This window comes from Xiphias gladius, chromosome 24 (assembly GCF_016859285.1).
Source record: "Xiphias gladius isolate SHS-SW01 ecotype Sanya breed wild chromosome 24, ASM1685928v1, whole genome shotgun sequence".
Taxonomy (NCBI): Eukaryota; Metazoa; Chordata; class Actinopteri; order Istiophoriformes; family Xiphiidae; genus Xiphias; species Xiphias gladius.
Window position 1 is genome coordinate 7,510,049 of NC_053423.1, and position 16,433 is coordinate 7,526,481.

Here is a 16,433-nt window from a genome sequence, read left to right on the forward strand (position 1 = left end):
AATCATTTTATCAGTTTTTTTATTCTGACTGAACGAGTTATGACTGTGTTTTCATTTGAATGAGGACAAATAACAGGGTGAAAACGGACAGCAGCACATAAGTATGATGGTGGCACACAGTATTTTGTAGTCTATCACTGTTTTATTTTTCTATCTCAAACATGCTCTGCGGAAAGAAAACGCACACTCACTTGTCAAGCCTCTGCAGTCACACGGCAGAGTTTGTACATATGTGAATAACCTCCTAGCAGTACTCTCTACCTGTAGTATTGACGGTAAAGTTCTATTGCAGTAGAAACCTGAATATTAGATCCTTAAACACCATTATTCTTCACTCCTACTGGATATTCAAGGTTTTGGTGAACCTAGAGCTTGAAACTTGTTGGATGGCTGAAAAATTAAAAACAGATTTAAAATCTCCACTGACACCTACGTAAATTATTATACATGTAATGGCAGCTCTTAACAGTGAGTTCAAAATGGCCCTAAGATCATGATCAGTCGTAGGAAAAATGATTCCTGGGTCGAACCCAAACCATGTACATCTCGTAGCTTTCCAGGATCACGGTAGCCACTGTTGTAGCGTAAAACAACAAAGGGGTTTCAATAGAGCATAACTACACTGCCCCTTCAAGTATCGGTCTGTGTAACTGGATGTGTGACCCAACCCTAGTGGCATATATAACTTGACAGTGCATGTGTTTTGCTGTAGCAACATTACTCTTAACCCACCAAGGTCAGCTACCGGCTGTATCTACCTAAATAACTGATTCAAATGGTCACTTTACTGTAGCCTCACAGCAATACCAGCAACTGCAAAATGTACAACAAAAATGGATGTGCCATAAAATCTGTCTTGAGCATATTGTACTGTATGTATATGATAGAGATCTATGAAAATAAAATGATGTGAATGATGTCTGAAGTCGGTTTCTTTTATGTGCACCTCCATTTTCTTTTACCAATCTACCTTTCACAGATCTGTGCACAGGTTTAGGGACACGAGGGTAAGGTATTTGAAGAAGAATAAAATTGCCATCTCTGGTGCAGCCATATTTCTAGTCAGGGTGAAAAAGACAAAAATAAGGAGTCTGGAAAATAAATCAACACTTACTGCATTGTCTGACCACAGTCGTAAGGACCACTGAGGACAATGAGATCATGTCCGAGGTACTGTATTAGGGAAACTGGGGGGGTGGGGGGGTTTAATGATACACGTAGGATTTTTTAAAACTGATTCTGATGTTTTATTTATCTATCTATCTATCTCTATATATCTATATAGATATATCTATCTCTCTATCTATCTGTATCTCTATATATCTATATCTATATCTATATCTATATATGTATATATAAACAGAAAAATAGGGATTATGTCTGTGGACGAGACTTGATTGAGGGGACCTGCCTGCAATACAAGTTCTTCCATTGTGTTTATTTTCCTGAGTGGTCTAAAAGCTCCCTCCCAAACACTGCAGGGATTTCTAATCTCTGCAACATCTGGGCTATTGTGCCACATCAGCCAACTGGGAGGAGATCGGATCAGACCAGATGAGCTCTAGGGTCGATGAATGAACCCATTTGACCCGCAAGCTTACACAACCACATGCACACACACACAGGCGTGTGATACAAGTGCACTGACAGCTACACACAAACAAGCAGGGGCGCGTAAGCCACGTAGGATAACAAACACGTAAATGAGCAGGTGACAAGGTTGTCATGTGGGTTTCAAAAAGTGAATGGGCCACTGAGGATAGTGTGTCAGAGAGAGTCATGTGTGCACCGAAGCATGTGCTGGAATCACATCCTATCATCTACTCACAAGCCCCTCACTACATCGAGAGACATCACTGCCACATGAGCTCTCACTACCTCTCTGTACATCTTTCACTGAATAATAGTTGAATAGTTTCATATGTTTCGCAGTAAATGCAAAATACCAAATGTCTAGAACATGTAGAACATGCTGGATATGTCAAGGTGTAGGCACCCATGTGAGTTGAAATAAGTTTCTGTAGTTTTTACAGCAGATGCTGTGTGGTATACAGGGGATCACTCTGGCAGACTGACATACACCACTACACACACCAAGCTCACAGCAGCAGACAGATTATCTGTCTCTGGAAGGTCAATGTAACAGAAACCTTTCACTGACATTTGTACTAATACAAAAAAACAACACTTTTTTGGTCATTTTCTCGGTAAAAGCAGCTATAATCTATGTTTCCGTAATAATGTATCAAATGACAATGGAAAACACTGTGACAATGTGAACGGGTTATGAACCTACAGAGAATGGTAGTGAGTTTCAGCTCATTGTTTAGCTGTACGGCCAAAAATTGCCACCCAGCTGACAGGGCGCAAAATTACCATTCATCTTAACTCAGCTAATGTAAATCCAATATTCCCTATCCCGTTAACTTTGTTTGGCCTCAACTCAGCTTAGAAGGTTAAGACTTGCTGGCTTGCTAGCTAGTTGCCAGCTTTGCCTTTCTGCCACTTGGTGCTGGGCACGTAGCATACGTTGAGTTTAGAAAAACATTTTGTTACAGGAAACGGCTTCCTCGTAGATGAACCACGGCTTACATGAAAGCCACTTTGCAGAGCTTCTGCAGAAAACCTCAAGAAATGATGGTCCCCGTCTTCCTAACTGGCAGCATCACTAGACAGGAAATGGTTTTGAAATGGTTTTGAATGTATGTTTGAAAAGAGATGGATTGTATAGCTGAACGGACTGAAAGCAACACACAGACTGCATTAATTTTCACGAGGGCTGGCTAATGTCTCTACAAACAAAAACTTATGCCATCAGAATAATGCAAAATATACTATAATCACCTAAAAAATTCTTAATGGTATTAGTTTAGATCCTATCTTCAACTATGCAACAAAGAGGGCTGTATACTGTATAATTGTCCTCCATCTGTAAAAATCTGCATGTTTAATCATAAAACAGTGGATGGCTTCCCTTCCTTTTTGCAAAGTTGCCACCATTTTTCCTCCCTCCGACAATTTGTTTTCTGGTATGTATTGAGCATTACAGCATTTCATGGCTATAAAGTCTTAGTTTTGTCATCAATGTGATAGAGAGCAAGGATTAAACTAAAATGAAAAGATCTTTGCTACAAGCCACATCTAAAAATGATGGTGAATTACAGTATGTACGGTAATAACAGCCAAACCATAAGTCATTATTGCACTTGATTCCTGAGTATTATATTCACTGTACGTATAGCCCTGTATGTTATGGGATAGTATGTTGTTGTCATCTGGTTTAAAAGGCAGAGTGAAGGATGTATCTGTCAGCAGAGCATTTAATCTGACCTACAGTGGGGCTGAATGTTAAGGCTGAACTCCTGCCACCAGGCTGTCAGCAGAGCTGCTGATAAAACTGCTGAAAGGAATGAACCCCCCCCAACACACACGCGCACACGCACACACACACACACACACACACACACACACACACACACACACACACACACACAGTCAGCAGGCCAGACAGATCACACTCCACGTAGACGAAATACAGCCTCCAAAGACACTACGCTCCTCCGTTATTTTAAAACTTCATTACTTTGTGACTATGCCCAGCCAGCACCACACACTCTCTGTCTCACACACACACACACACACACAGCTGTTCTCTGAGTACACACAGACACTGTTTGGCCATCTGATGGACCTTTTTTTATCTGACATTGAGGAGCGTGTGTGCGGCGATGCTCTTTTTGTGCGAATGTGTACATTTGATTTCACTGTAGGCTTGTTCGCGGTGTTACTGAAACAGCGTGTTTGCCTATCTCACACAATGTGAAACCAAGGACTGCCAGAGACAGCAGGCAAGAGAGAGAGAGAGAGAGAGAGAGACGGAGACAGAGAGAGAGAGAGAGAGAGAGAGGGAGACAGAGAGAGAGAAAGAGAGAGAGAGAGCGCGAGAGAGAGACCACAGCAAGTCAATTAAATGCAAGTTTTCATTAGCTGTGACAGTCTGGCAAAAGGCAAACAGGAGAGGGAGGGCATCCAGAAAGAACAGCTATTAGATAAATGAAGCCATGGCAATTTAACAACAAATAAACCTGTGAAACTCAAGAGTATATGACCAGGAGTAGAAAGAGCAAACAGCAGCAGGGCGAAAAGCAAGGAAAGGAAAGTGAAAAAAACCTTCAACAATTCTTCTATACTGTGAAGAAGGCAGGACACAGCTGGAGAGTTTTGGGTATCATAGCTATAACAGGCAGCCACAACACTGCTGCTAAACAGGAAATTATGAAGCAGCACAGAGGCACAGATGACCGCAGGTTAGCTTTAAAGTTTCAGCTTTAAAAATATGAGAATTCTTCAGATATGCAGATAAACAAATATCTGGTAAGCATAGCTAGGGATCAAATCAGCCAATTTTAGAACCTGGTACTCACTTCGAAAATGAAATGAACTGTAGTCTGGGGAAGCCTAAAGAGAGCCTGGTTGACAGTACAGAGGTATTACTGGTTGCAGACTTCCTCCCAAGCTACATCCTGTTGGTTCTGAAGGACACCTGCTTTTAATCATCTTAAATATGAGAATGGAATCCACAGAGGCCTCTCAACCTTGAGGCGGAAATTACGGCTAGAAAACCCTTTGTTTCTGAAATAATGAACAATTGCAACCTGTGGTATTTTTCCAAATCAGGTACAAGAGTCTGGAGGGTGACAAAAAACAGTTGTTACTTGGTTTTGAAGGAACACTCGATTTCACATGCCAAAGTCAATTTCAATCTTTTCTGTGAAGCGAGATTCGACACTGGGGTATCTCAGCTTGGGCTTTGCGTTGATACATTTTTAACAGAAAAACGTTTTTTAACTTACTAACTGGTGCCCAGTTGGCCATTTAGGGTCAGTGGAAATACACTGTAAACATAACAATGATATATTATCACCTGCTATGGTGAACTTGTTTGCCACCATTGCTTATTTAGATATCCAGCAGTTACAGAGCAACATTAGCATTCATTTGGAGCAGTTTTTGTGTCCACCTGATGAATGTTGATTCCAATATTGACTCTCCTTTTAATTCTGCTTTGCTTCTATCAACTCCTGGGGGAAATATCTGGCTCTTTAGCTGCTAAGCTACTCACTAAATCCATTATTTTTGTGCTGGGCAGCTTGTGTAAAGTGGGTCTTTAGCCGTTTTTCACTGAAAAAAGCTGTCTGCTGCTAGAAATGACGCTGATCCCAGCTGTGAGAGTGAGCCAGAACAATAAAGCTGTGGGCTGAAAAAACCAAAACAATTGGCCGAAAGAGGTTAAAATTCTCTGTAGTGCTGAGGGGGAACTGCAGAGTTAATAATTTTTAATAATTTGCTGTGGTTGCATCACTACAGGCAACTTTTCTCACATACAAGCAACCATGTGATGTGTTGAACTATTAAATTATGAACTATAGCCACTTTAAAGTAAAGATATTTTGAACTCCGCTGCATACATTTCAACCACTTTTTTTAATCTGTCTCTTGTGAGTTCCCCAATTGAGCTAAAGTACAATACTTAATCAAGCAAATTAATTTTATCTGTATAGCCCTCTACATTAAGAAGCAGAATGACAATACGGGGTAACTACAATATGGGAAAATATCAAGTAACTTCCAGATGCTCTTTATAAAGTGCTCTATACCATGTTTATAGCTTTAATATGAGTTAATGAATGATAGGTCTTTAAATTGGCCATCTGAATACAGACGAACAATAATAATAATAATACAGTAGGTATAAATAAGGGGATGAGGAGGGCCCAGCTGAACTTCAAAATCAATGTGAACAAACAGTTTAGAGATTTGCTTTAATGGTAGCTCAGAAACCAAATTTAGTTCTGCAGGATTGATACTTTCAGTGAAGAGAGAATTACCAGCTTTACAGGATTTTATGAATCAGTAGCACTTCTCAGCATCAGTCCCAGTGATGTCACTGATGACATGCCTTCGCTTGAGTCTCAGTGTAGAGGTCTCAATGATTCTGCGGATCCTTTTCATTCCTTCTGTGAGACAAAGAGAAGTCTTCACATCGGCTGCTTTTCCTGTGCCCTGTCTGTAGAAACTCGCCAACCAGCTGGCAAACTCCAGCTCTGCTTCAGTTAGTCTTTCCTGATGCACTCACACAGAATTGAAATGCTGTGATCGTTAGACTGTGTCGCCTTGAGTATAATGTGAGAGCTGTGAGGTGCTGTGACGTGCTCTCACTGCATAAAACAGAGAAATCTTGGAATTCTGGGAAATAACTATACCTTCCAGGTCTCTCACGTGAGGGTAAATTAACTTTATAGATAGATAGATAGATATTCCTTTCATTTAACAACTTCATTCTGCTAGACAGGCTTCAAAGAAATACTGTCTTTTTCAATGTGCAAATGCCACCTTTGTGGATAAAAATAAATCTTGGACTCTGTAAATATCATCAGTCACTCATAAGCAGACTATAATTGTACGGTTCAGACAAAAGGGGAGTGGAGCTGCCTGTGCATGATGCAAGCATATCATTACACTGGTTGACTGTCAAAGGAAAAAATGAACTTCACTGCGTGGGGCTTCTGCACTGTGATGATGGATACCTATTGTATAGTGAATATTTGGTGTTTGAAAAAAAGAGCGGTGCTCATCCAGGACACCCCTCTGCACCACTGACTCACTGTTCTTGCATACAAAGCCTTAGGCACAGTTACACTGATTCAAAAACTACGGGTTAGGACCAAAATGAGTCAATAATGAGTGAGAAACATCGGCTCAGTCTTGTAAGTCAAAAAGAGATATCACTGAGCTCCTGATGCTTTGGTTGCACAAATCTGTATGCGATGGGGCTGATTAAAGATAAAATGAGAGTTGATAGGCTGCCAGCAGCAATGCAACACTGTGTTTCTGTGAGCGCACACCTTTTATGTACCGTTATTTCAGGCCTTCAAGTTTACGATTATAGCCAAACCCAGTATGCAGGCTCCTGTCACTTCTCCTATTGAAATGATTTTTGTGCCCATGTGACCTAGCGGGTGACAGACACGATGAATAAGCCTGCAGGTTTATTTGGTGAGTATTATGGGCAGAGGCCCAGGTACATTGTGTACCCACGTTTTCAACCCCAAGAGGCTGTGCACATGGATCTCCTGCTGAATGTTCCTCGCTGCCTTGACAAGCATCCAGCCAGTGTCTTCAAGAAAACATACAACCCGTAATTACGCCATCCAACCACAGCATCGCTTCCTGTTGGTCGGCGATTCAGAGGACTCAGTCTCCGTGGCTACGCTGTTGCCAGGAGACACTTCGGGTGGACCGGGTTGATGTCTCAGAAATGACAGAGATGGATACTGGTAAGAGAGGGACTGCCCTGGTAAAGGCCAGGGTGCTCGATACTCAAAAATATCATATATCCAGGCTGCCAACTCTCTTTTTACTTAGCTTACCAAACTGCAACCTTTAATACCATCATCCAACCTCTCCTCCCTGCTGTTGGAGACATTCATTGGAAAGAAAAAGTCACAGTATTAAAGGTGCCCTGATGTCGAGGGTCCTCGTAAAGAAACTCAAGTTATGTTTACATTCAGTGGTTCTCACGGAAATGCGTCGTGCACCTTAAATGCGCTTCCTCACTCATAAAACAGCTGCAAAGCCGCTTTTTGGGATATTTTAAATCCTGAAATTTTTACACCCAAGTTTACTAACTTGCACTCTTCCCTGTCCTTGCCTTTGTTGACACATTGCTACACTTCTGTGTGTATTACAGCCACAAACCTTCAATCAGTGGAACAGCGTGAAACCGGTTGTACATGTATCTCATCACCCGCGTGCACGATACGAACAAAACATTGACTCACTCAGAAAAACATTGCTCCATAGCACTACTAGTGGTCAAGAATCCCACAGGGTGCCCTTTAGTTGAGGTAAAAGTGACAATCACAAGAGAAACTAGGTGTTTCATGGCAACAAAGCCCCTTTACAAACCTTGTAAGAATTTTAATAAGACCATATGGTGTCTTCTGTTTTCCCTTGTAGTTACCCATGAACTTATCTGATTATTTTCATGTTCAAATTTATGAATATGAAGAAACTTTAACCACCCCAAAAAGAACAAAAATGTCCACTGAATTCCTCGGTGTAGCTATTTTTGCAGACTCACACATTCACGAAATGAATACCTCCTAGTAAAGGACCAACTCATGTCGATGCCTCTTGAAACAGAGGGTTTATTTATAGTCCAAGCCACATCTCTGACCCTATTCTGTCACTGCAGTTGTGATTTTGCAGTGAGCTCAGTGTCACACTGCTCTTAAAGCATCACTGTCCAGGTCTCCTGAGTCGGTCACTCAACTCAATATGCATGTGAGGGCGCTTTGTAGGAGATTCGCTGTTACCATTCTGCAAGGCAGAGGGGGAGGTGATGTGTGCATGCTGTTACTGTGCTGCCCTCTGCTGGCTGCTCTCAGTCAGGGCGCCTCTGGAGAAGTGAGGAAGTTTCCTAAAAAGAAAAAAGAACACACCAGCCCTTTGCCCTACTTACTTTTCCCTCATATCTCTCACAGAGTGAGTGAGGGGTCAGAAAAGGAACATCCTGTGTACTTTGCCTAGACCTCTTCCCAAATTAAGATATTCTCTTGAGAGAGGATTTCTCCTTTTTTTTTTGTTATTTATGTTTTGTTGCCCAATAGTTTCTCAGAATTCATATTTCGAAATGGATGCCAGTTTGAAGCGAGTCCTACCACACGAGGACAGGAAAAGCGCTAAGTGAGCAACACAGACTGCATCTCACATTTATTTACGAAAGTTATTTACATGAGGCTGGATAAAGTACCCTGTGGCATCATCTGACCTTTGATCTCAAGCCTTTGAGAGTGCCTGAGTGTGGAATGATGTGTAAAGTGTCTTCAGTCGGTGATGGGTCTCTCTTAAGAGTAAAGTGCATGATAAAGAGGCTTACAGTTGAACTGTTCTGGTTCTGTAATGGATTTGTGTCAGTTAATCCCCGTGTTCTCCTGCGTGTCCGAATGAAGCGACTGTCATTGCTTCGCATCCCCACTTTTCTTATTCTGCTCTGGCAAGGATCTGAAGGACCGTCTGGTTGAAGTCATCTGGCTGGTCGGCGAAAACATAATGGCCTGCTCCTCTGATCACCTGATAAATACATACACACAGTTGAACAGAGGGAGATAAAGGTGTTGTGGTTCATATTCCACAAAAGGCAGGAAATCTTTGCCATCAAGTGCGTGCTCTGCCTTCAGAAAAGCATGAGTTTATGCATTTTGAGCCACATTGCAACTTGTTTTAATACAAATGAATATTGTATGTAATGTGAATTTATCTCATGAACATTTATGTCAGCCCTGAAAATTTTGAGAAAATGAGTGTATTTCCTCTGTGAAATAGCCGATACAACAACCCAAATTAAATTTTTACACATTTGAAAATGAAGTCTCCACATTTGTAAGTTTTGGTGCTACTTAAAACAAAGAAAATTGAGACTGTGTCATGCCATGGATGTTTCTTTTCATACCCATTTTGACGACAAACTGAAGTGACAAAAAGAAAGACACAGGAAGGAACCTACTTTGATTACCACATCTGGTCTGGTTTTCTTGAAGTCATATCCGGAGTCGCAGTCTATGCTGGAGCGTGATCCGTAGATGAAGGAAATGGGAATGTCAGCTTGGACTTGCCCAATCCTCTCCAACATAGGCCTCTTAGCCCAGCCATAGGGAATGGTCATGTTTTTAAAGGCTGTTTCTCCACTGAAACAGATGTAGGATTATGTACGTATGATGTGTTAAGAAATAACATCTCTGTGCATATTGGCTTAAAAAGCTCCTCACCTTGGAGTCTGGGCGTTCAGATGGTAGATGTAGTCAGACACGGTGTTGTCATTGAACACAGAGGAGTATTTCTGCTTGAAATCAGACCTGATGGTCTGGACCAGCATTGGACCTGAGGGAGGCGAGAAGAAAAAACAAGGAAATTTACTTTCAGATATTACTATAGCAACTCAAACAAACCAGACCACTGTCAAAAACACTGGTAGCCTCTTCTGACCTCTGCATTGCATTTCATATTTCGTGCCATACAGATTAGAAATGTGTTGGTGTGCTTTACAGTACAAATACTCATTGTCTTATGGCACGTAAGGGGGAAAAGGACACCAAAAACCGAGATAATAATGAGATAATAAAAAGGTTGCATGACCAATAGGAGAAAAATCCTTTTTTTCAGTCAAGTGAGAGATTAAACAAACACTGGATAATGACAAAGACAGGGTAGGGGGACAAGGATCAAAATCCTTTTTGTGTTAGGAAGCAAAAAGTTTCAAAGAAATTTATTTTTTATATGGAGAACAATTCAAGAATAATCTGACAATACCACAGGAATGAGGTGGTTTAGTCATCGCCAATCATGGCCTAATTTTTACGCTAATTAAATCACAATTCACTTATACATTATTTTGAAGTTTACACATCTTTAGCGAGCCATCAAAATCTGTATACTGAATGGGAAATAGAGGTAAGGATACATCTGAGTGTGTTTATGGGCAAGTACTGTATGTTTTCATATATGTGTGTGCTGACCTAGAGGCCCAGCCAGTCTGAGTCCAGCCAGAGGGTTGAAGGGGCTCATGACTGCCCCCATGGCTCTGATCCACACTGGGATGGAGTTGTGGTTGGGGTTCTCAGGACGTGCTGGAAACCCCCACGGCTCCACCAGCAGCAGATGTTTTACCCTGACCAACCGCCCGCCCGCCCGCCCGCCAGCCCACACACACACACACACACACACACACACACACACACACACAGTTACTCGATGTACACACTTAATGTTAAATGTTGAAATTCAATTACAAATACACACATTTACTTCTTATTTTGCAGATGGCACAATGGAAAAATGAATAATTTAGTACATGAAATATCAAGAATTACTCTCCATAGCATAAGGAGGCACTTCAAATTGCATGATTTTACAGACCATCAGCCCAAAAACTTAAGATATCTCATTTACTGTTATGTATGACCATGAAAATCAGCAAAACATAACAATCCGAAAAACTAAAACCAGTAAATGTTTTGCATTTTTGCTTGAAAAAATGACTGGAATGATTAATCAGTTATCACAATGGTTAGATTAATTTTCTTCTGATCAGCTATTGGATTAGTCGACAAATCGTTGCAGCTTTAAACACCACACTCCTTAACCTAAACTTATTCTTCTTTGTGTTTGCTCCCGTGGAGCAATGCATTGTATTTTCACATAAGTTTTAATTCTGTACTTCAGTATTGACCACTGTTCTCAATACAAGTAATTTGCTGTGTATTCATAAACAAGTTAAATTATACTCATCCAGCCACAGACAAACAGACACAGACACACACACACACAAAAGCACCTGTGTGGGTGTTTGAGAGTGTAGGCAGTAGACAGGTATCCTCCGAGGTTATGTCCCAGCAGCACCATTTCCTCCAGTCCCACCTTCTCCCTCCACTCCTCTAGGGCTGCCAAAAACTGCTCCTCAGCCCCCTCCGGGTCGGTGCTGAACTGGGGATGACTGCTCCTGCCGAAGCCCAGCAGGTCTAGAGCATAGACCGGTCCGCTGCTGGAGAGAGAGTCCAGGTTTTGGGCCCAAAGGCCAACTCCACCCCCAAAGCCATGCAGGAGAACCAGAGAAGGCCTGGGTTGAGCAGGGGGCTGGGGACGAGATGGGGAGCATGGCTGTGGCTGAGTGGAAAACGCTATGGTCCACAAGTAGTTGTTGTTGGATATCCGGACGTGCTGCCTGGAGAAAGGCCGCTTCACAACTGCAGTAGAGTGGAGAGATTATGGGACAGGGATGGAGGAGGTGAAGTTGGGGAAATGGGCTTCATCCTTGCTTCAGATTCATTAGACTGAAATATGTTCTTTCAATAACCAGGTCTGATATTTTTGACCCTTTTTATGAGAGAAAAAAATAAAAAAAACACAAGAAATTGCAGACACCGAGTCCTCTCAGCAATTAGACAATGCAACACTAAAACTCTTGACTGAAAACTGGTCAAGTTCTTACAAGTGGTTCAACAGCTCTTTAAAACACACTTACTCTTGAGCATTTTTTCCTCTGCATCTTTCAGCCGAGAAGGAGAAGTGGGGCACCAAGAGGGAAGCCAGCTTAGTATCCAGGAGCTGTGATTCAGACAGCAAACATGCATCCAAGAGGGCAGGCAGAAAACATAAAACACATGCAAACATAGACAAACTATAAATTGAACTTTGACCATATCGCATTTTTGTTATCAGTGCTGCTGGTATACAATCTATACAGTACTTCCCCGATAAAACAAATGTACAGCATGCAAAAAAAAAAAATAGAGTGAAGCCTAGATAGTCAGTTTGTTCTGTGGGTTTTGAGCCATTGTTGTCGTTAAATATATGTCAACTTAATGTTGATTTGGTTTCCAACATACACGTTTACTTCGTAAAAGATTACTTAAGAACATACAGAAATCCCCAGTAGTCTCCTCGTACACCCGAATGAACCACGTATGCTATATTTGGATATTTGCCAAATAACCGAGGATACATTAACGTGAGACAATTTTAATGGAGGTTCGGTTTGGGCTCGAGTGTGTTTGTCCAAGCTAGCTCAAGAAAACAAAGTAGTTGGGTAATGTCGCCACACACAAAAAAGGGGGAAAGTAACAGGCAGGCTTACATGCCCAGCCGCGGGAGGACAAGTTAAACATAAAAACGTTTTTGTTTTTTTAAAGGAGGAAAACTCACCTCTGCTCCTTGCCAGGTTGTATCTCCTCCGCCATCCTTCGCATGCTGTACTGTGATTGCCTCGCGACCGGCTGAGAGAGTATTGTCAGAGTTTATTATGATGCATTCCAACACACCCCGTAAAGACTGAATTGTACGTTTTGAAGTTAAAATTACAACTAATAACAAAAAACACTTTTACAAGTGTATGTGAGTACAGCATGTGACTAACTTCAAGGGTAACGTGGTAAATAGGAATATTAATGAAAAGCTAAATTCTCCTGAGAGTTCAGCCCTCGGCGAATTATCTTCGGCGCTTTGGGGCGCTGGGGTGCTTTCAGAACGTCCAGCTTTCGTATATCCAACTGCACCCGAAGGCAGCAGCGTGGCCCGAACATCTGCTGCCCTGAGTGGGTCCTCAGCCAGCTCAAGGTGGGCTGCGTTCAGGGCCCCTGACTTGCTATTCTTGTTCTAGTTCGCCGGTAGAAAATTCACCTGGCAGCCAGTTTACGCTGACTTTACCTAAGTAATAAGGAAGTCGTGTTTCACAGGGATCCGGGAGCAATAAGAGGAATTTGGGCACTGACTAAATTCACAGACCTATTCGCCGAAGGTACGCAGCTGACCTCCAGTGGCTTCATACAACAAAGGGTAATACACTATTACACAAACACGTTGACCTCCAAGATCCTTAAAATAAAAAAGTATAAGTAATTCATTAAATATTCACTTACACTTACCCAGTCAGACGCTCACAGCGGGGTCACTTATTGATGAACTGCTTAGCTATTTATGCTGTCCTGTTTTGGAAATATATGTTCGGCATCTACTTGAAAAATGAACTTGCGTAAATGCCATTTCTACACACGAACTAAACGTCATTTCTACGCCCAGTGTGACACCTTGACTGATTATATATTGTGTTGCGAAATACTGTATTTTACTTTTTAAATATTATTTTGCGTAAACATCTGGCAGGAGCTCTTGCTGAAGATGCGGGGGGGAATAAAACAAACAAAACAAGAAAACAAAAGCAAAAGAATAAAAAACACAAAAGTAGCATTATGGTCACTAACGTAAGGGGAAATCACATTAGTTTTAGGGGGTTAATTAGAATTACATACCTCAACAGAAACTTTCCCAACTTTTGCCTGAAATGTCCTGTTTCTATTTTGTTTTGTTTGTTTGTTTGTTTTTTGCCTGAATTTGTTTCTTGTGGGTCTTGTGCAAAGACAAACCAAGGGAGATGACTTTGGCTTCATTCGCACTAATATCTAGGCCAATAATAGTCAGAAACGCAGTTGCTGGCGTAGAGATTAAACCTTTGCTTATCTAGATAAATTTCCTCCTATAATTTTAGATAAGGGCAGAGATTAAAGGGAAAGTTAATCTAGTTCATTGTCCTGATGGATTTGGGTGTACAGTGTGATCCTGCTGCTATAGGAATAGTACTTTTGCTATCTTACTTTTTCTTTTCTTACTTTTTTCTTACTTTTTCCTTTTTTCCTCTATGAATCTCATTAAATCTTAAAAGCGGGTTTATCTCATAGATTTATAGAGGTGTTGTCCTTGAAAAGCTCAGGAGCATCCTTCAAGAAATGAATGTGTAGTCATTGTACGCTGATTAGAGACAGACTTATTTGTGTTTTTTGGAGGCCTCAGGCACGGGGAACCACCTAGTTTAGCAGGATAGTATAGGATTTAAATGTATCTAGAAACACCACACATTATATAGAGTATGTACATTATGTAAGAAAGAAGAAAGTGATCGTTTGACAAGCTTTACTCCTGTTTTTATTCCTTCAGCATGGTGGCAAGTCCTTGTATATAATCACTTTTCCAAAGGCTGTGATGACCTGCAAAAATCACCTTTAAATAATTTATAATTTTTTCTCTCACAGGCGAAGGAAAATTAGAGGAGAGCACTGACAATCCTGGTCCACAAGGTGGCATAGTTGTGCTCTATCAGTACAAACACACACACACACACACACACACACACACACACACACACACACACACAAACACACACACACACACACACACACACACACACACACACACACACACACACACACACACACACACACACACAAGCGCACACACACACAAACACACACACACACAAGCACACACACACACACAGAAACACAAGCACACACACACACACACACACACACAGACACACACACACACACACACACACACACACACAAACACACACGCACGCAATCTTACTCACAGACACTTCGGCTGCTTTGTCCTTCATTCCTCAAACACAATTTTCCTCTCATACCACCCACTTCTGGTGGCTCTCGGACTACGGGTTGACTGAGTGGTTCCTGAGTACTTCTTTCCTTTGCTCTCATAGATGCACACACTCATCCTCCATGTGTGTTACTGTCTGTTCACTCTGCTGAGTACTCAAAATTTCATAAGCCAGACAATGAGGCTGTAGCCAAGCCCAAAGAGCAGCAGGGGTAGTATAAGACTGTAACTGTCTGGAGACCAGTAACTGGGTGAAGCTTTTAGTGAGGAGACAGCATAAAGCTGCAGCATGGAGCCGGCCTGCGCAGAGTGTCTGACAACTAAATGCTGGTCATTCTAGCTAGAGGTTACACAGTGTGTGCTCTTCCTCTTGTTTTATCTGGGGCTCAAAATCAGTAACCCCTGGTCTGGCAGTAAATTGACATAAAAAGAGGGTCTGTTCAGTGTCCTCAGTCCTGGGACAATCGGGAGGAAAAAACAGGCAAAGCCATTACAATTCGTCCTAAATTGTCTCATTGTGCAATGCAACTGACTGTGCTTGGAGGTGTGTACTATAATGTCAGCTCAGATAGCATTCATCCTGTAGAGGTCTTACATGCAGAACTCTACTGTAGAAACTGTAGAAAAACACGCCATCGGTCCCATGATAAATGACCACAATGGGTTATCCAGAGATTACGGCACTCAGATATATTAAGATGCGTCTTAAAGTCATGCTTTAGTCAGTATCCTGTCATCCTGACGGCATCTTGACAACTACTGAATGTGCAAACATTTAGTTTTATCTCAGATTTTCCCCAAGTTATTGAAATGAGCAAGGCTGCATTTGGATTTCATATGATTACAGGGGGTCAACAATGCTAAAGCTGCGTCCCAATTCAGTACTACAGACTAATTTTAGGCAGGCTTTGTGTATTTCATTTGTTTACACTGGTATAGTGACAAAATTAAATGTACTTAAACTGTATGCATACTAAAATTGGAAAAACTATTTTTAGTTTGTGATGCAATGCACAAAGGAAATTGAGGAGCTGCTAGCAGCTGCACAGAATCGAAATAAGGGTTGAGACAACTCTGAAAAAATCTCGTCAGTGACGATCCAAAGTTGCACATTGATTGACATCCAACTGCGATTGCATTGCATAGTTTCCTTTTAGTAAGAAATGGTGTAATCCATAGGCCTTGTTCACAGCAGACATTTTGACGTGTCTTAGTACGAAAAGCAGATGTTATTAAAAAAACGAATAATATCTCCGTTTTATTTAAGTAAGCCGTGACAGTGTGACAGCGGACCAGCATGCACGTTACCAGCATCCTGAAACCAGAAGAGCAGATTCAGCCATCCTTAAGTTTATTATGTGCACCAGTGCTTCTCAGACTGTGGCATGTCAAAATGTTTTCCATGAAGGAGGCCCATGGACTTC

General features: G+C 41.5%; 1 protein-coding gene across 2 annotated transcripts; it reads right to left on the reverse strand.

The window, feature by feature from the left end:
• Positions 1 to 8,760: 8,760 nt before the first annotated feature.
• Positions 8,761 to 13,166, reverse strand: LOC120785898 (1-acylglycerol-3-phosphate O-acyltransferase ABHD5-like). Of its 2 annotated transcripts, XM_040120863.1 has the most exons (8): positions 12,974 to 13,166; positions 12,763 to 12,833; positions 12,083 to 12,165; positions 11,396 to 11,804; positions 10,578 to 10,729; positions 9,831 to 9,942; positions 9,569 to 9,749; positions 8,761 to 9,135 (listed from the first exon to the last, which is right to left on the reverse strand). In XM_040120863.1, the coding sequence occupies exons 2-8, from the start codon at positions 12,804 to 12,806 to the stop codon at positions 9,046 to 9,048; spliced, it is 1,071 nt and encodes a 356-aa protein (XP_039976797.1). In that variant the 5' UTR covers positions 12,807 to 12,833; positions 12,974 to 13,166; the 3' UTR covers positions 8,761 to 9,045. The 2 variants fall into 2 exon arrangements, with proteins under 2 accessions (XP_039976797.1, XP_039976796.1); XM_040120862.1 differs by having other exon boundaries at positions 12,763 to 13,166.
• Positions 13,167 to 16,433: the final 3,267 nt, after the last annotated feature.

Excerpts from the sequence above, each read along its gene's own strand:
- LOC120785898 (XM_040120863.1), bottom strand. The coding sequence starts at position 12,806 with ATGCGAAGGATGGCGGAGGAGATACAACCTGGCAAGGAGCAGAG. Across the intron at positions 11,805-12,082 it reads AGAGGAAAAAATGCTCAAGA|TTGTGAAGCGGCCTTTCTCC; the intron begins GTAAGTGTGTTT and ends ACTCTACTGCAG. Across the intron at positions 9,750-9,830 it reads CTGAACGCCCAGACTCCAAG|TGGAGAAACAGCCTTTAAAA; the intron begins GTGAGGAGCTTT and ends CATCTGTTTCAG.